The sequence below is a fragment of the Ambystoma mexicanum genome, chromosome 10 (assembly GCF_040938575.1).
Source record: "Ambystoma mexicanum isolate Mex_15411 chromosome 10, UKY_AmexF1_1, whole genome shotgun sequence".
Classification (NCBI taxonomy): Eukaryota; Metazoa; Chordata; class Amphibia; order Caudata; family Ambystomatidae; genus Ambystoma; species Ambystoma mexicanum.
The window spans coordinates 1167225415-1167243170 of record NC_090932.1 but is presented as its reverse complement, the minus strand read 5'-3'; the positions used below and the strand labels follow the sequence as shown (position 1 = coordinate 1167243170).

The 17756-nt window shown below is 47.7% G+C and overlaps 1 protein-coding gene across 7 annotated transcripts in view; it reads left to right on the top strand.

The window, feature by feature from the left end:
- Positions 1–17756, top strand: part of LOC138492125 (oxaloacetate tautomerase fahd2, mitochondrial) — a 237694-nt gene that overhangs the window by 122026 nt on the left and 97912 nt on the right. For all 7 annotated transcript variants that reach the window (XM_069619106.1, XM_069619105.1, XM_069619108.1 and 4 more), the window contains one exon: positions 16474–16690. In XM_069619106.1, coding sequence (XP_069475207.1) covers positions 16474–16690 — 217 coding nt within the window. The remainder of the gene's footprint in view (positions 1–16473; positions 16691–17756) is intronic.

Here is a 17756-nt window from a genome sequence, read left to right as displayed (position 1 = left end):
CGGACGATGTCCAAGAATCTGTGAGTAGCTTTGTTTCTGCACAGCATTCAAAGACCAGGCTGATGAAAACTGACCATTCCTCCGGGTGCTTTTTCAATTCGGTGTTAGAAAGGCCATCAGGTCCAGGAGCTCTGGAGTTTTTAAGTTTTCTTATCACTTCCAAAATGTCAGACTTGTCATGGAGTTTTACCCATGGTCGTTCTTCACTTTGGCTTTCGTGGTCATTTTCTTTATTTCGGAAGTCAAAGTCTTGGCTCGTGCCTAGAAATAGGTTTTTGTAATGGGCTATCCAAATATCTTCGGATATAGAGGTGGCTAGCACGTTGTTCGTTTGGCGGTCCGTACATCTAATTAAAGCCCAAAAGTTCCTGGCGTTTTTCCCACATAGTTGTTTTAACATTTCTTCCGAGTCGTATTGATATAAAGTGATGCAATGGTTTTTCAGCCATGCTTTGTAGTACTTGGATGCTACCAAGAAGGCTTTTATTTTTTTCGGGGTATTGTCTCGTGCGGCCGCTCTTTTTGCTGCTCTCACTAGCCTTCTTTTCGCTACCAGAGTGGCGTCATATTTCTGGGCACAAGCTTCCTGTCTTGGCCTGTTGGTTGCTGTCGAGTTTTTAGACGTGATGAGGAGTGGGCAATAATCCGGCTTGATGTCAGTTTGATTTAGACGCCCCCTCAAGGTGTAGGCTGTTGTTAGTTTGCTAATGCTGTTTGCACTCAAAGTCAGCCGTTTTTGATTGATTGTTGCTTCCAACTTGAAGTCTATTGATTGGGGTGGTTTCCTGAGGCCAGTCCATGTTGCAGCCAGAAGATTGTGATCGCTGGCTGCAGTTTGTATCACGTCAAAGGAAATTGTTTCCGGGATTAGGGAACAGGAAACAAAGATGTAATCAATTGTATCTGTTGTTTTTTTCACCTTCCCAGGTCGGCAATCGGTTTTTTCCTATGTGGACACTGTCCAGATTAACCAGTTCCCTTGAGTCCATCAGGGTGGACCACACACGTCCACGGTCCTCTGCCAGGGTGGTTTGTGGTGAGGGATGTTTCTTAGTGCAGACTGCGTTAAGATCCCCACATATAATTAGGTAGGAGACTTGGTGCTTGATGTAGGACTGGTCTATCTTGTTTTCCAACAGAGTGATTAATTTTTCATTTGAGATCGCTTCTGGGTTCCAATAGGTGTTAATGATGGTGGCTAAAACTGTTGTGATTTTCCCGTTTTCCATATTCTGTTGGTTCCAAGTAACTAGCACCGTTAGTAGGAATAAGGATGTTGTGAGTATTTCTTTCACAGAGATTCCTTTAACCAGCCTGATGCCTGTTATGAGGCCGGAAAACGGACGGCCTCTTGTTCCTTTGTTTGCTGGTGCATGTGCTAGTTCGTATCCGTCTACAGTTGGTTTTGTCATTAGCCATGTTTCCTGAAAGCACAGTATGTCGAAGTTGGCCAGATTTACATCTCCAGGAACTGTCAAGTGGGAAAACCCCCGAGTGTCCCATGAGCCTAGTCAAAATGTAGTTGCTTCTAGCTTTTGTTGCATAGTATGAGCGGTCGTCGATGGAATCAAGGGTTGCTATTTTCGATTTACTGAAAGGGCCTTCGGGATCCATGCCCACAGTTGTTTTAGGGTGGACGAGTTTGTTTGATCTTGTGCGTTTTTTCCTATTGTGGCTGGATCCTGCACCAGTGTTCTTTTAATTGAAGTTAAAAGGGCCCAGAGGTCGTCTTTTGGATTTGTCCTCGGCCATTGACGATGCGGCTCCTTCATCTGTACCACTCCCTTGGATTTCATTCGATCTATTGATGTATGAACTAGGGATTCTATCCCTCTTTTCCCTTCCTGATTGTGTCTGGTCCGGGCTTGCAGTTTCTAAGTGTCCCTTTGGGCAGCGTTTCGCACTGTAGGGGCTGGTTTTTGGGAATCGACCAGTGGTGTTTTCTTCTCTGTTTGATGTCCTCCTCTTGTAGTGCTGCGGAGACTTCAGGATTTGTTGAGGGCTCTTGATTTCCGTTAGGTCATAGCCTAATTTAAGTAATTTGTCTGATGCATCTCGCAGCTTTTGTGTGACTCTTCCAGACGAAATATGCTGAAAGGTTGTTGCTTGCTTTCCTTCATGAGTTGGTTCAACTCGTATCAAATCTTCTGTTCTAATTGAAGAGAGGGTGGATACACTTTTGAACAGTTTTAAAACTGTTCTTCTGTTTAGGATTACATTTTCTCGACTATCCCTCAGTTGTTCTATTTTAAATGAAGGCGAGTTTCGCCCACCTTCTGTAGAAGGGCGTCTTTACCTCTGTTACTTTTTTTTCTTCTTTAGGACGCCTGTTTCCAGAGGTCCACCGTTCTTCCGAGTGGGCGTAGTTGGTGTACCTCCTTGGGGAGGTACTGCGTCTGGTTTCCATAGAGTCCATTCTGTCCGGGTACTTATAAGAGGTTGAGGTGACCGCCTTGGATCGGTAGTGTCGTGAGGAGTCTCTAGAGGGGCCTTCTTGTGGTTTAAATAGGTGCACTGTTTGTCCCCACTCTTTACTATTTGTTGTCTTCTTACATCTGTCTTCCAACGTGAGGAAGGAGTGGTCCTCATTTTCATCTTTCGTTGGGCTTGGGATTTGCTTACTCAACCTTGCCAAGGCGGGGCTTGGACAATGGAGGGGAGAATCCCCATTTTCCGAAGATAGTTCTTCAAGGTGTTGGCTTAGGTTCAAAAGTGCTTCCTCCTCTAGGAGTTCCTCTGTCGTTTTTGGGGATCTAGTAGAGCTTGCTGTAGTTGTTAGGTCGACGTAGGTGTGACTAATTCCGTCGTTAGACTTGTTTGGTTGGTTGTTTTCCCTCTTTTTTTTTCTCTGCAGTAGTGCAGTAGCTATTTTGGACTGAGTTTTCTTTTCTGTGGGAGGCAGGCAAAAGACCAGCTGTTTTTTTCCTGTTGGTTGGTCTTTATTTGTTTTCCTCGGCTGGTCGAAGATGACAAAGTCTCTGTTGGCCGTGGCCTCTGGCTCTGGTATAGTGTTTTTTTTTCCAGAGCTGCTGTGCATAGAAACAGGGCTTCTTCACTGACACAGTTGTTTTTAATTGGCCGCACTTTTTGAGCTTCAGGCTTCCTCTTGGCAACCAAACAATTAGCCGAAACAGTGTTTTCCGTAAGGTCTATTGAGTGGATGTTTGGTCTATGATCTGTGGCCGACTCGGTTTGACATTTGTTCTCGATTACTAGAGCTTTTGGGTTTTCTTCCAAGACCTTTCTGGTTTGACAGGCTACTGATTTGGTTGTTTTAGACCTTGTTGTTTGGTTGTGTAGGGAATCATCTTGTCTATGGGAACATAGTTCCGGTGGTACCTATTTGGCTTTGGCTCCTGACTTTGCTTCCGTCACCATGATGTAACCCTCCAGGTATTGGAGTTTACTTAACATCATAGCTGACAGAGTGCTATGGTCTTTTAACGTGTCGTTTAGGGACTCGTATAGTTTTGTGAACGGTGTCAGTGCTATACTCACTGCAGACATGATGGCAAATATGTCCAGTTTCTTTTTTGGTGAGTCTGTATTTGCGTTGGATGGGGGATCACTCAGCCTTTGTGATCGATGTGGGGGGATTGGTGTTGACAGTTGCGAGTCCCTACTTGGTGGCCGAATATGGGATAGTGTTTGCTCCCTTAAAGGTGTTTGAACTCTGCAATTGGGTTTGTTTTGGAGGTTAGCTTGTGAAGAATCCAGATCTTTAGTGAGTTTGTTTCTTCCATTTAAGTTTTTTGCTGACGCGTCAGGCTCCAGGGCAATTGGGTCTGATACCTCCCTCGTGGGGACTGGCCTGCGCTCTGGTTCCTGTTGCGAAACTGCATTAATGATGGATTCACCAAGCACTGGGTCAGTCAGCGTGCGTATAAACTTGTTTTGTCGCTGCTTCTGCAGTCCACTATGTTCTTGCTGTGGGGAGACGATGGTGCATGACTTTTGTAGTTTTTTGCCCTCTTCCAATAGGGCCAATTTTGGGTTTAGCGGCTCTCTATGTTGTGGCTGTGCCGCGTCTGGAATCTGTTGTGTGTCAGCATTTTCTGTGCCAATGACTTGCTGAGGTTCGGCGACTTCAGTAGTGATTATTATCTCTAGCATTTCACTGTCAGTGATTTCATTTATTCTTTCAAATTTGCGTTTATGTTGCTTTCCAAAGAAACCCTTTAAAGTATGTAAACTAGACTTCCTGGAATCTATGGTTATACCCTTTTGTTGTTGGGTAATTTTCTTTTTCATGCAGGGGGTCGATGTGTTCAGATTTTTTGTATGCTGCCCCTGCATTTGTCGCTTTTTTATTCCCTCACTGGTTTCTCCGAGTGGGCTGCAGTTCGAGATTTTGATGAGCGTTGTGCTCTTTTCCATTTTTTCTTATTTAGGCTCTCCTCCATTACAGGTTTATTCTTTTTCATGTTCGGTGGAGATGCAGCCTCCGAGCAACTGCTGTTGTAATCAAGGTCCTGCCAAGCATTTTCTTGGTCGGGTGTGTCCCTTTTGCTTTGCTTAGGGACCTGAGAGGCCAGGGCTGGCAACGTCCAGTTCCGAGAGGGGGCGTGGACTTGGGCTTGAACATCGTGGGTCACTCATTGGAGGGGTGCGACTTGGTTGCACGCCTCTTTTTTCCAGGGAGCTGCCGTCGGTGGCCACGCTCATGGGATTTGCCTCTTCTGCTGTACTCGATGACTTCGCCTCCATGCTGCGTTCATCGGTTCCATTCCCCAGCACTTGGTCTTCCCACATTAGCAAGTCCCTCGAGTCCTCGGGAGTGCCGGGAGGCCGATGGTCTTTGCCGGAGCCTCTCGTGTCTCCACACGCCTCCTCTGCTTCCGTTGTTGCCACGGGCCCACCCCCGACGCTCAACGCCCGCTGTCCTCCGACAGACTGGGCAGAGCCTTTGGTCATGGGAGACCCGTCGCTAGCAGGATACGCGGGAACAGGGGTAGATCGAGGTAAGGAGTCTTTGTTGTCGTACTTATTTGCTGGCTGTTTCCTTCCTGATGGGCTCACAGGGTCCTCTGAGGCGCCTAACTCAATGCTCGGCTCCAACAATGGGGGTCCCACTCTCCCATCCCGCTGTGCATGTAGGCGTGCTTCATCTCATTTATCATGCCCGTTTGGAGTATTATTTGGGGGCGCGGAGACAATATTCAGCCTGGTTTTTTTTGTAGTTTGTGAGGTCTTTGAATTGGCCTTCACGTTTCTAGTTGAGGCGCTGGATGCCACAGCCAACATTTCCTCACTCAAAAGTCTCTGTGGAGGAAGGGCGGCTTGCTTTTCATCTGACACAGCGTTTCCCTTGGAGGACGTTGTAGTTGACCTTACGCCCACTTTGGGTTTAAAGCTCCGGAGTTGGCGGCCTTCGGCTGCCGGGCTCAGCAGGGTAGCGTCTATGGCGTCCATGTCGGCCATAGACTGCCAAGACTGCTTCTACTCTGCCGCCTACTCCGCGGCCGCTCCGCGGCTGAATGGGGTTTTTGTAAGTGCTCCTCCCCCAGCACTCGTAATGGAGAGAGTAGACAGACTGGATTCAGGATTCAGGAAGCAAGTAGTGTGGACTGCCAAGACTGCTTCTACTCTGCCACCTACTTATAGTGTAAGGCTTATAGTAATTGCTTTGAATGGTAGATTTGCACCAAAAGCATAAAAGCTGCAAATTCGACAGTTGTATTATAGTAGTGTTTGCATCATGCATTGCTATGTATGAATAAAAGTATTTCTATCGCTGAATCGATTCATGTGTTTTCTTTGGGTCTTATGTTAATATGTCCGTTGGAGTAAGATGCGAGTAATCTAGGAGTAACACAGTGCACAAAGGCCCTGAGATACAAAAGGGGGGTGGGGGGGGGGGGGGCATAGTGATCCACATCCCCCTAGGAGGTTGTCTAAGACTGATACATGGTCGTCCACTAAGGGGTAGGCCAATGGTAGATTTGACTCATCTGTATTACGGTCTCACAGTCCCTTTGAGGTGTACACAGTGTTTGTCAACTGCAGTGTTCTCACCCACCAGGCCCCCTTGGAAGTGCACAGTCAAAGGTGTGAACTGCCATTGATACTGGATGGGGGATGGATGGGCATGAGGCGAGTGCCAAAGGGCTGGAACACTGCTGAAGGGACACAAACTTAGGTTGATTGCAGGGGCACGGCCTTGCAGAGGGGAGTCTGGGGACACTGGGTCTGGGGGGCCATGTGAACAATGGTCGCCGTGCGGAAGATCCCTTTGAAGTGTACATTGTGTTTGGCACATTGAACGTTCCCACCCACCCACTACTGGAGGGGGGGATGGATGGGGACGAGGAAGGTGCAAAAGGGCACCAACCATTCTTTCGTGACCCTCAGACGATTTAATTTTTTCAGTGAGAGCACACTCAAACAACTATTCGTATATGCTCATTTATATTTTATTTAGTTTGGTGATGTTGATGGCGCGAACAAACTACACATTGTATACTTGTAGTTGCAGCACAGTGTAAGAAAACCCCCTGTACTGCCTGCTGTCACTGGGGAATTTGGTGCGAATGGCTCGAACGACACAGGCAGGTATTACTCGAATGCAGAATCCAAGCCTCCCATAAAGCCACCATGTAAACGAACAGTAGGCCACCAGCCTGTACCACCTGTGAAAGAGAAACTCACATTTTAATTTAATGAACCAGATAAGTGTACCAGCTTACTCGAAAATGCATTCTAAAAATTCTATAGTAACTTTCTGGTAAAATGTACTTGGGCTTTGAAGTATAGACAGATTACAGAAGTGAAAAACCATTCAAGCCAGAATGGTTTGGGCCATAGAGAAATATTGTTTTTTAGTTGAAAGTGAAAGACGCTTAAGCGATGAACACTGTGATTTGCAATAAGCGATATATATATTTCTGAGGCTTGTGGAATCTGCTTAGATCACATGCTGTGCATAGGCCGACATCTAGTGGAAGCTGCGGAGTATTACAGTTTGTTTTTCGAAAGTCGAAAATGGGCGTCGACACAGGCGTGCCAGTAATACTATCCCTAGTGTGACGTCCACTGTACCCAAGATCCCTCACGCGTGTAGGATCCTCAGATTGTTTTTTTCCGCCATACTGGTCGGAAGCATCTTGCGGAGTTCCCTGGCCTTAGCCATACTTTTGCTGTTATTATATTATAATTCTTATTCATTCCCTTCCCCACCCCAACGTCGACCCTCAACCTCGACGACGGCTGGAGAAGTCATCGACCGTCGACTGCTCGACGGATCTGGGCCTCGGAAGGCCGCTGGCCTCGGCCCGGGCCTAGTAGGCCGCTGGCCTCGGCCCTTACAAGTAGGGAGAGTGGGGGGTGGTACATACTCTTCACTCTTGATATATAGTTACATTTTATATATTCCTACACTTAGCAGCCCGCTGCCTTAAGGTGCGTATGGAGGGTACCCCTTTTCAATTCTGCCCCAAGTGCAATCGCAAATACCCTTGGGTCGACAGGCACGCCACGTGCAATCTCTGCTTGCCGAGGGATCACCCCGAAGCGAACTGCAGAGCGTGTAGTAGGTTTAAACCTAAGACACTTAAGGACCGTTCGACAAAGCGTTGGGCCCACCACGCCAGGCAGGCGGCCATGGCAGCGGAGGGCGCCTTCAGCGATGGCAGCGACGCCGTACTTTCGGACGGCGAGGGCATTATGGCGTCGAGAGACAGCCGGCGAGCGCAGGTCCCCGACCTCGGAAGGTCGTCCGGCAGGGCGGCTATGGGGAAGACCCCCGGCGACGCAAGCGCTACACACCTAACACACACTAAACACACTAAGACCAACCGGACCTCGACGACGTCGACTTCCCGGAAAGAGGCACAAAAAGAACGGTCCGACTCGGTGTCCTCTGGGCGCTCTCGATCGAGATCACCTCACGACGCAAGGCAATCATCCACTCTTGCCAAGAGTGCCTCGCTACACACATTAACGGAAGTTCGATCGTCGGGAGACGAAGACGACTTCCACCCCCAGGCCGCGCTCCAAGATACCGAGACCGCGGTTAACACCAGTGAGGCCCCACGCCCGAAGCACACAGATACCTCTCCAGACCCTCGGCGCCCGGCGTCGAAAATCTCTGGGGCCTCCAAGGGACAGGGAAAACATTTTTCCACGCACGGGGAGGGGGGGAAACAGCGGAAAGCACAGCCTTCCACCCCTGTAAAGCCATCCTCTCACCCTAGGCAGACAAGTAAACACAGGTCTACCCTTGAAAAGTCCCATAAATCATCTCCTGCTAAAGTAATACCCTGTTCCAGGGAATGGTCCAGTGAAGACATAGACAGGGTTATGTCTAGAATGTCTTCCTTGGCTGATTTTTATGATAAGAACCCAGAACACTTTCTTTCATATAACCCTCAAGGGGCCACACCCTCAGGCTCCTCCGATCCTATCCCGCTAAGTAAAAAGCCCCGGGTCGAAAGACCTGAACCCTTCGAGGTTCAGCCTTACTCCACTCCATATTCTACTCCACTCCCCAGTTACCAGGGACAAGTTTTCCCTGAAGAGGACCAGGAGTTTGAAATTATGGAAGAACAAACCGGGACAGATTACTATGCAGAGGATGAGGACCTGGAGGAGGGAGAAGATGAACAGGAAATTTACAGAGTAGATTCCCCAGTACAAAGCGAAGCCCCAGTTACTGACTCTCCAGTTGATAACCAGCCCCTCCTCAACGAGGTTCTCGCTCGAGCAGCGGAACACTTCCACATCGACACCCACGGTGTACAGGAGGAAAGGGACTTCGCGGAGGAGTTTGTAGGAGAGAGAAGACCGGTCGCTCAGACCATCCCTATCCTCAAATCCATCCAACGAAGAATAGATCCTTCCCTGGTGAATCCTAACCTCACCAGATCTGTCAACCCCAGAATTGAAAAGATTTTCCGGGCAGCCCAGTCTGACCCTCTGTATATAAGGGGACATCTTAAACCAGATTCCCTAGTGGTGACCAACACTAGAAAAAGGGCTGGCACGCCCTTATCTTCATCAGAAGCTCCTCCCGACAAGGAGAGCAAAAAACTTTACGGGTTTGGCAAAAAGGTAGCCTCAACGTCCGCCTACCAAGCAAGGATTGCGAATTCCACCACCCTGTTGGCTAGTTACAATTGCCATCAATGGGAAGAAGTCGCGGCGCTCATTGCCTCTGCTCCAGAACCGTTAAAGGGCCAGCTGGCTCGGATCTCGGCAGAGGGGAGAGCCGTGTCTGGTTGCATTTTAAAAGCAACTTTCGACGCCGCTGACAACGCAGGGAGATTGATAGCAGAAGGTACTGTTATCAAGAGACATGCGTGGTTACGGCAGTCGGGATTCAAGACAGAAACCCAGGCTTCTTTAATAGACAAGCCAGTGGAACCCGACCTATTGTTTGGGAAAGCGGTCGAAGACGCACTTAAAAATGCCAAAGATGAATATGAGACTCTCAAATCCCTTGGCCAGCTTACCAACAAACCCCCTAACCAGAGGGGGAACAATAATTTTCGTCGCCCACGCGGCCAAAATTCACAAAGAGGCAACTATGCCCAGGGACAAGGTACACAATGGAATAACAACCAGCAGTCTACCCAGAGTTACGGCAGGGGTAACAAGAGAGGTCGTGGAAGAGGCAGAGGCAGCCCCAACAAGGGAGGTGGCACGCCTCCACCAAAACAGTGACGCTCAGTTCAGGGTCCCTTGCCACGCAACCCCAGTAGGGGGACGCATTTCCACCTTCACCCAGGCTTGGGAAGGGATCACCTCAGACAGATGGGTGCTGTCAACAGTATCCGCAGGATATTGTATAGAACTACTGCAGCGTCCCCGGAATCATCCTCCACGACAAAGAGTGCACTCCCTAGAGCATCAAAGGATCCTTCTCGAGGAGATCGCCACTCTGCTAGAAAAGGACGCGATAGAACTCGTCCCAGGACACCAGGTAAACAAGGGTATCTATTCAACTTACTTCCTTGTGCCAAAGAAAGATTTGACAATGCGCCCAGTATTGGACTTACGGCCTGCCAACAAGTATGTCAAGCCCCAAAAGTTCCGTATGACCACGCTACAAGAGGTAATCCCCCTCCTAAAAAAGGGGGATTACATGGCAACCTTGGATATGAAAGATGCTTATTTTCATATTGCCATGCTCCCAGCGCACAGAAAGTACTTGCGCTTCAAGGTGGACAGTCGCCACTACCAATTCAAGGTACTGCCCTTCGGGATAGCTTCAGCACCAAGGGTATTCACCAAGGTACTGGCGGTGGCGGCTGCACACCTACGCAGGGAAGCAATCCCGGTGTACCCTTATCTGGACGACTGGCTCATAACGGGGGAAACCCCAGGAATTTGCAGGTCAAACATTCAGAGGACTATCGACCTCCTCCACGAATTAGGCTTCTCCATCAACGAGAAAAAGTCAAGTCTGGTGCCAAGCACCTCAAAACAGTTTCTAGGAGCTATCCTAGATACTCAGAAAGGATTGACCTTCCCTTCGGAAGAGAGAATTCGGAATATACTTCTGCAAATTCCGCATTATCAGTCAGGTCAACAGATGACAGTACGCAAAGCTATGCGGTTACTGGGCATGATGGCGTCATGCATTTACCTGGTCCCCCACGCGCGTCTGCGCATGCGTCCCATGCAGGAATGGTTGGCGAAACAGTGGTCTCAGGCAAGTGGTCATTGGGACGATCTAGTGGTCGTTTCGCCAACACTCGTACAGAGCCTACACTGGTGGACAAGAGAGAATCTCGCAAAGGGGAAACCCTTTTACGATCCCGAAGTACAAGCAGTGGTGACTACAGATGCATGCCTGACTGGGTGGGGAGCTCACCATCTCCACCACACAGCTCAGGGTCTCTGGTCTCACTCAGTAGCCAAGAACCACATCAATCTGCTAGAGCTTCTGGCAGTATTCCGAGCGCTGAGGGCGTTCGAGCCCCATCTACTGAACTTGTCGGTGCAGATCAGGACGGACAGCACGACAGCCATGTTCTATCTGAACAAGCAAGGGGGGACTCGTTCGCCAAATCTGTCCAAGCTTGCCCAGAAAATATGGATATGGGCACTCAGACGGAACATCTTCCTGTCATCGCAACATGTTCCAGGGGAGCTCAATTCCCTAGCGGATGCTCTAAGCAGAGACTCCCTCCCAGAAGAACACGAATGGGTCCTTCACAGAGACGTAGTAGAAGATCTCTTCTCTCAGTGGGGTTTCCCCACTATAGACCTATTCGCCACAAGCGAAAACAAACAATGCCCAGGATTTGCATCCAGGTTCCCCCAGCCGGACTCCCAAGGGAATGCCCTGTGGATGAACTGGTCAGGGATGTTTGCGTACGCTTTTCCACCAACTCCTCTCATCAGGAAGGTGGTGTACAAGATGAACAAGGAATCGATGACGCTCATCCTAGTTGCTCCCATGTGGGCGAGACAACCATGGTTTCCACACCTACGCAGAATGGCGGTGTGCGAACCCATCAGACTCCCAGCCTGGTACAACCTACTGTCCCAGCAACAGGGTCAAACAGTGCATCAGGAACCCAACTCTATGAACCTAGCAGCATGGCTCCTGAAATCATAGAGTTTGGACATCTCAAATTACCACAGAGGTGTATGGACATTCTAAAGGAGTCCAGGAAACCAAATACAAGGCACTGTTACTTTGATAAGTGGAAAAGATTCGTTATCTGGTGCCAGAATAAACAAATCAACCCGGTTGATTGCACTCCTTCCAACGTTGTGACATACATGCTCCACCTGCTGGATGCAGGGTTGGTTTTTAACTCGCTGAAAGTACACCTGGCAGCCCTCTCGGCTTACACCGCATCCCATAACAAGGTCTCGTGGTGGAAAGTACCAGTGGTTAAAGCCTTCATGGAAGGAGTAAAGAGACTTCACCCTCCTATTTCGAACCCACCGCCAGGATGGGACCTCAACGTGGTGCTAGCTAAGCTCATGGGACCCCCATTCGAACCCATGCATAAAAGTAGTCTCAAACACCTGACTTATAAAACGGCCTTCTTAGTAGCCATTACCTCCATAAGAAGGGTCAGTGAAATTCAGGCTCTGTCAGTGCAGGATCCTTTCTTTACTATCCACAAGGACAGACTGGTTTTACGCACACACCCTAGGTTCTCACCTAAATTCATATCCAAGTTCCATGTAAACCAGTCCATCGAGCTTCCGGCTTTCTTCCAGAACCCGCAAAGCTCGGCTGAGGTGAAACTACACACCCTAGATGTGCGTAGGGCGGTCCTATACTATGTAAATAAAACCAGACCGCTAAGGAAAACAGATCAACTGTTTGTCTCCGTAGCTACAGGCAGAGAGGGGGATCGCGTCTCTAAGGGCGCTATCTCGAAGTGGATTATCAACTGTATACAGCTGTGTTACTCTCTTTCTGAAAAGACTCTGCCTTTTACGCCAAGGGCCCACTCTACTAGAGGCATTGGTGCCACTCTGGCTTTCATTGCAAATGTTCCCCTCGACACCATTTGCAAAGCGGCTACTTGGAGCTCTATTCACACTTTTACTCAGCATTACTGCATTGACACTCATTCCAAGTCAGATACACAAGTGGGACAAGCGGTTCTAAGACACCTGTTTGCTCATGACCCTTCTCACATCCCACCTCCTTCTTCTGGTACTGCTCGCTAATCTATGCACAGCATGTGATCTAAGCAGATTCCACAAGCCTCAGAAGGGATACATTACTCACCGTAATCGTATTTCTGATGCTTGTATCTGCTTAGATTCACATGCGACCCACCCTTCCTCCCCTCCGAGAGAAGGCGCATGATTGCTTGTAGTCTTACCTTTCTGTCTATCTGCTTGGATTATCTGTACTCACGCTACTCCTCATGCTTCCTCATGTCAGAAAAAATACAATCTGAGGATCCTACACGCGTGAGGGATCTTGGGTACAGTGGACGTCACACTAGGGATAGTATTACTGGCACGCCTGTGTCGACGCCCATTTTCGACTTTCGAAAAACAAACTGTAATACTCCGCAGCTTCCACTAGATGTCGGCCTATGCACAGCATGTGAATCTAAGCAGATACAAGCATCAGAAATACGATTACGGTGAGTAATGTATCCCATATATATATATATATATATATATATATATATATATATATATATATATATATATATATATATATATTCAATTATAAATACAAAAATTAATTCCTCGGTGATCGATCGAAGTTACAACAATGTAGGAGAACAACATGAAATGTTAGCCGTCTCAGTGGTGAAAATGACATCACATCTAGAGTATATTTGCTCGTTACTTGGATTGCGAGGGAGAACTGTTGCGCGAAGTTCGTGCAGAAGCACCATCATTATCCGCAAAAACAGACCTTGTCAGGCAGTCGGGCAGGTCGGTAACGCATAGTGGTGGTGTGCCTTCTTCGGATATCTAGGAAATGCATCCAGAGTTCTCGGCAGCAGCAGTTCTCTGCCTCGGTTGGCATGACCTTGCAGCGATTGCAGGTACACCAGGTGGAAACGGCTTCCATGCGACTAGGCTCAGGCTCGTGCTCCGGTGATTCGTCTTCCCAACCATTGTCCGATTCGTCATCGTTTCCGCATCTATCTCTTTACATTAGTTCCTCCTCTGAATACTCAGGCTCGTACTGGTATGGCTGTATTGTTGCCATTATAATACAAATATTTTAAAAAATATGCAAGTGAAGACTGTAATCAGTTATGTTAGTGTAAGTACCTGCATGCAGGGGCTTCGTACTAGGAAGGGAACAGAGCGGAAACGAGTCACGGCCTGATCTAGAGAAAATACAGTGAAACGATTGGCAAAGCAGCTCCAGTGTTTTCTGATCAGAAAGGGTCTGTTTACACTTGGGCCAGAGGAGGTGGCACAAGCCACAGTGTGATGGGCACCCGAGGGGAGTACTTGCCGGGCTCCATATGCCAGCAGCAGCCCAGCAATCGGTGGGCCCCAGGAAAGTCTATTAGCCTCGGTCGCGTATGCCAGAAAAGGTCCAGGGATTCAGGGTGGTCCAGCCAGGGAAGCGAATGGGCCCAGCAGCAGTCACAGGACACTCCTCTCTTCATATGGGAGTGCTTTATAATCATTCATGTGGTCAGGGAGGTGGCAGTGTTTGTGTTGTGCTCCCGCTTCACAAGGGAAACCTCTAAAAAAGGTCCAGGCCACGGCGCTGAGAAGGTGGTACTCTCCTTCCTCATGGGGAGCACCAATCGCAGTGCCTGCGCTGCAGTAGTGATATCATGATGATTTGTTATTTATATAGCGCTTACGTATGGTGCCTCGTGGCACCCCTGCTAGCCACTTGGTACCGCACGACAGGATCAACCAGGTATGTTTGGCACTTGAGCAGAGTTAAGGCTCGGCCTTCCCAAGTGAAGGTCAGGCTACTGAAAAAAGCATCCATCCACTCGCACCCTGCAGAACTCCCTCTGTTTACTCTTGAAGGGTCCCTCGAGTGGCACAGATATCCAATGAAAAGGGCTGGCAACAAAAATGTTGTCAGTAAAAAAAATTGTGAAAATACCTCTGCAGTGAAAACGTTAACAAGCAAAAAGTAGTTAAAAAATGAAGCTGAAAAGTTGCCAAAATTGCACTTCTGCTAGTGTAAGTGTTAGGGTTGGGACGAGTTTGGTGGGCTTGTGGTTTAGGGTTAGGATAGCGGTTAGGGCTAGAGTAAAGATTTTGATTAGGGTAAGTATTAGGGTCCGGGTGGTGGTTGTTAGAGGGCGGGTGATGGGGTACGTTTTAGGGTATGGGTTATGGTAAGGCTAGGGCTAATAGAGTAATGGTTTGGGTAAGTGTAACAAACGGATAAGGATCATGGAGAGGACGGGTGATGTAGGTTAAGGGTTAGGGTAAACCTATACGTTAGGGTAGAGTAAGCATTACAATAACTATTACAGTTGCGATTAGGGTCAGGCTAAGGTTAGGATCAGAGTAAGGGCTATGGAATGTGTAGTGAGTTGGTGTTGGGGTTGTAGCTAGGTTCACTGTTAATTTTATATAATTATTATTTTTTTCAAATGCAAACAATGTTTTAGTGCGCTGAAGGGTTAGTTTTATAAGCATTCAAGAAAGAATAGGGTTGAAATTAGAGTTAGGGTTAGGAATGAAGTCTAGGTGATTGTGGAGGTTTTTTCTAGATGTTTGGGCCGTTGTTGAGGTTATAGGGGTTATCACGGGTTGGGTGGAGCAGCAAAAATGCAACGGTAACACTATTACTGCCGCATTTCTGCTCCACCGGAAAGTGGGATACCTCCAGCTTTTTGAGGTAAAGCTCGGCACTTTCTGCCCATTTGCAGTACTAATAGCGCTGCGGTAATAGCGCCCAGAATGTGCCATTGGGTCCAATGGACCCAATGGGAATGGGGACTTTCCGCCCCCCTGCAACAATGGATCTGGCGCTAATAGCGCTGGATCGAGTTATGATAACGCAATTTGCATTGGCGGTATCCTGGCGGACTTACTGCCGGGATACCGCCAAGGTCCTGATAGGGCCCATAGCCTTTTACTTTTGTGTAGTTAAAAATAGCTCTTTTGGCAACCTTATTACTGGCAACATTTTCACACTTCGTTCGCATTTCTTGTATTGAATGACTACACTTTTTAACACTATTTTCTACTCGTTATTTCTTTCACCTGACTACATGTTCCTGAGGACATTTTTACATCGAACCACGGCACACACACAGGCGGACCCTTCTAGTTCAGGTACAGCCCGGTGGAACGTTGGCTGCACCATTATTCATAAAATTACATGTGCCTTACAGGGGTTACAGATAGGTGTCTGTGAGGAGAGGGACCCATCATTGTGGTGTTAAGGAATGCAATCTGATGTGAAGGTTGGAAAACCATAGGACTCCACTTTCTCTAAGCGAGCTCAGAACATCTCATCATATGTCATTTATGGGGCAGTATGTTCCACTGAGAGTCACTCACTAGGGAGAGGCTCTCTGGGGACTTCCTAAAAACTGATCCCACTCACATTTATCACCCACCAAGCTCTGTCCCTAGTTTGCATTGTGATGTTTTTTTTCTTGCCAATTTGCTAATCTGTTTTTAACGTGCCACTGCGGTCTGCTCCAGACACATTACGTCCCAGTGTGATACAAGATGTTCTCTGGCTAATCTGTTCCAATTTTCTTCCTCATCCTTTGGTGTTCTTGGTGTCCATGTCTGGAGTTTGGTGTACTCTATTGGTGGTGTTGCTTGTGACTGGATTGCCCTGTGGTGTTTGTGTCTAGGAGGTTTGCCAGCCCCCCTAGCTTGGGGTAGATTATCCATCATGATACAAAGTTTGTGCTTTGGGTTGGATATCTAACTTCTTTTTTTCCCCCATCTAACCTATTCTGGTATCACAATTTAGGGTTGATGAGACAAGCTTTTTTTGCAATAGAGCTCCTTTTAGCTTTCCCATTACCTTGTTGTGCATGTTTGCATTTTTGTTAACAAAAGTGTTAACTTCCATTCCCTTTTCAGAGCGCTGGATTCAAGACAGCACATCGTCAGCCGCTCCCTCGTTCACCTGCTGTCCCCGATCACAGGTCCAGACAAAGTCATCTGCGTGGGCATGAACTACGTGGATCACTGCCTGGAGCAAAACGTGGCCATCCCTAAGGAGCCAATCATCTTCAGCAAATTCCCCAGCTCCATCGTCGGGCCAAGTGATGAGATAGTACTGCCAAAGGAGAGTCAGGTATGATACATGAAGATGCAAGCCTAGGGGCACATGAACATTGCAATTATTGTGGGGTTCTAGAGAAGTTTGGACTTTTTGAACTTTATCACCCCCACTTAAGGAGGCAACAAAAAACTGCATAAAATATAAAACAATATAAAGTGCATAATGTTTACATCTATTTGTATTTCTATGCGCTTATAACCCTCGAGCTAAAAAGTTACTGGAAGAGAAAAGTTTTCAGTGATTTCTAAAAGTAAGGTAGTTTCCTTCTTGTCTCAGGGTGGCTGGGAGCCTGTTCCAATATTTGGCTGCCCTGACCGGGAAAGCTCTGCCTCGTCGAGATGCCCGTTTAGCATCTGGAACCTTCAGGAGACCTGCGTCTGCTGATCTAAGGCATCTCTGTGGCACATATAATGAAAACTGTTTTTTGAAGTAGGTCGGCGCCTCTCCAAAAAGGCATCTGTAGATCATCGTCATGGCCTTAATATTAACTCTGTCCTCTATTCTGAGCCAGTGTAGATCCTTTCTCCCTGCCGATATGTGCTCTCTGTGTTTTGTTTTCTTAACTATACGAACTGCATCATTCTGCAGGACCTGACATCTTTGTAGCTCCCTCTTAGTAGCTCCCAATAGCAAGGCATTGACATAATCTAGGTGTGGCAGTAGAATAGCCCTTGCGATGGTTGCAGTATTTGCTTCATTAATGAAGGGTCTGATGGCTCTTAGGAGGCGCAAATAGTACGCATTGTTTTTTGATAGGTAATTGACTTGGGCTTCAGCACCAACTGACGCTTCCACCATCATCCCCAGCGTTTTAACTTGAGGTGATACTAGAATGGTGGCTCCTTTTATAGAGAAAGCCTTGTATAGTGCTCCCAGTTTTGATCTTGCCTGACGAGATCCAAAAAGCATAAGTTCTGTCTTGGTATTGTTTAGACACATCCAGTGTCTCTGCATCCAGATGTCTATGACCTTATAAACCTCCTCTATTCTGGCACTGTCTGTGGCGTAATCTCCTGTCAGTTCAAAGAAAAGCTGTGTATCATCAGCATAATTTGTAAAAAATACACCAATGTTTTCC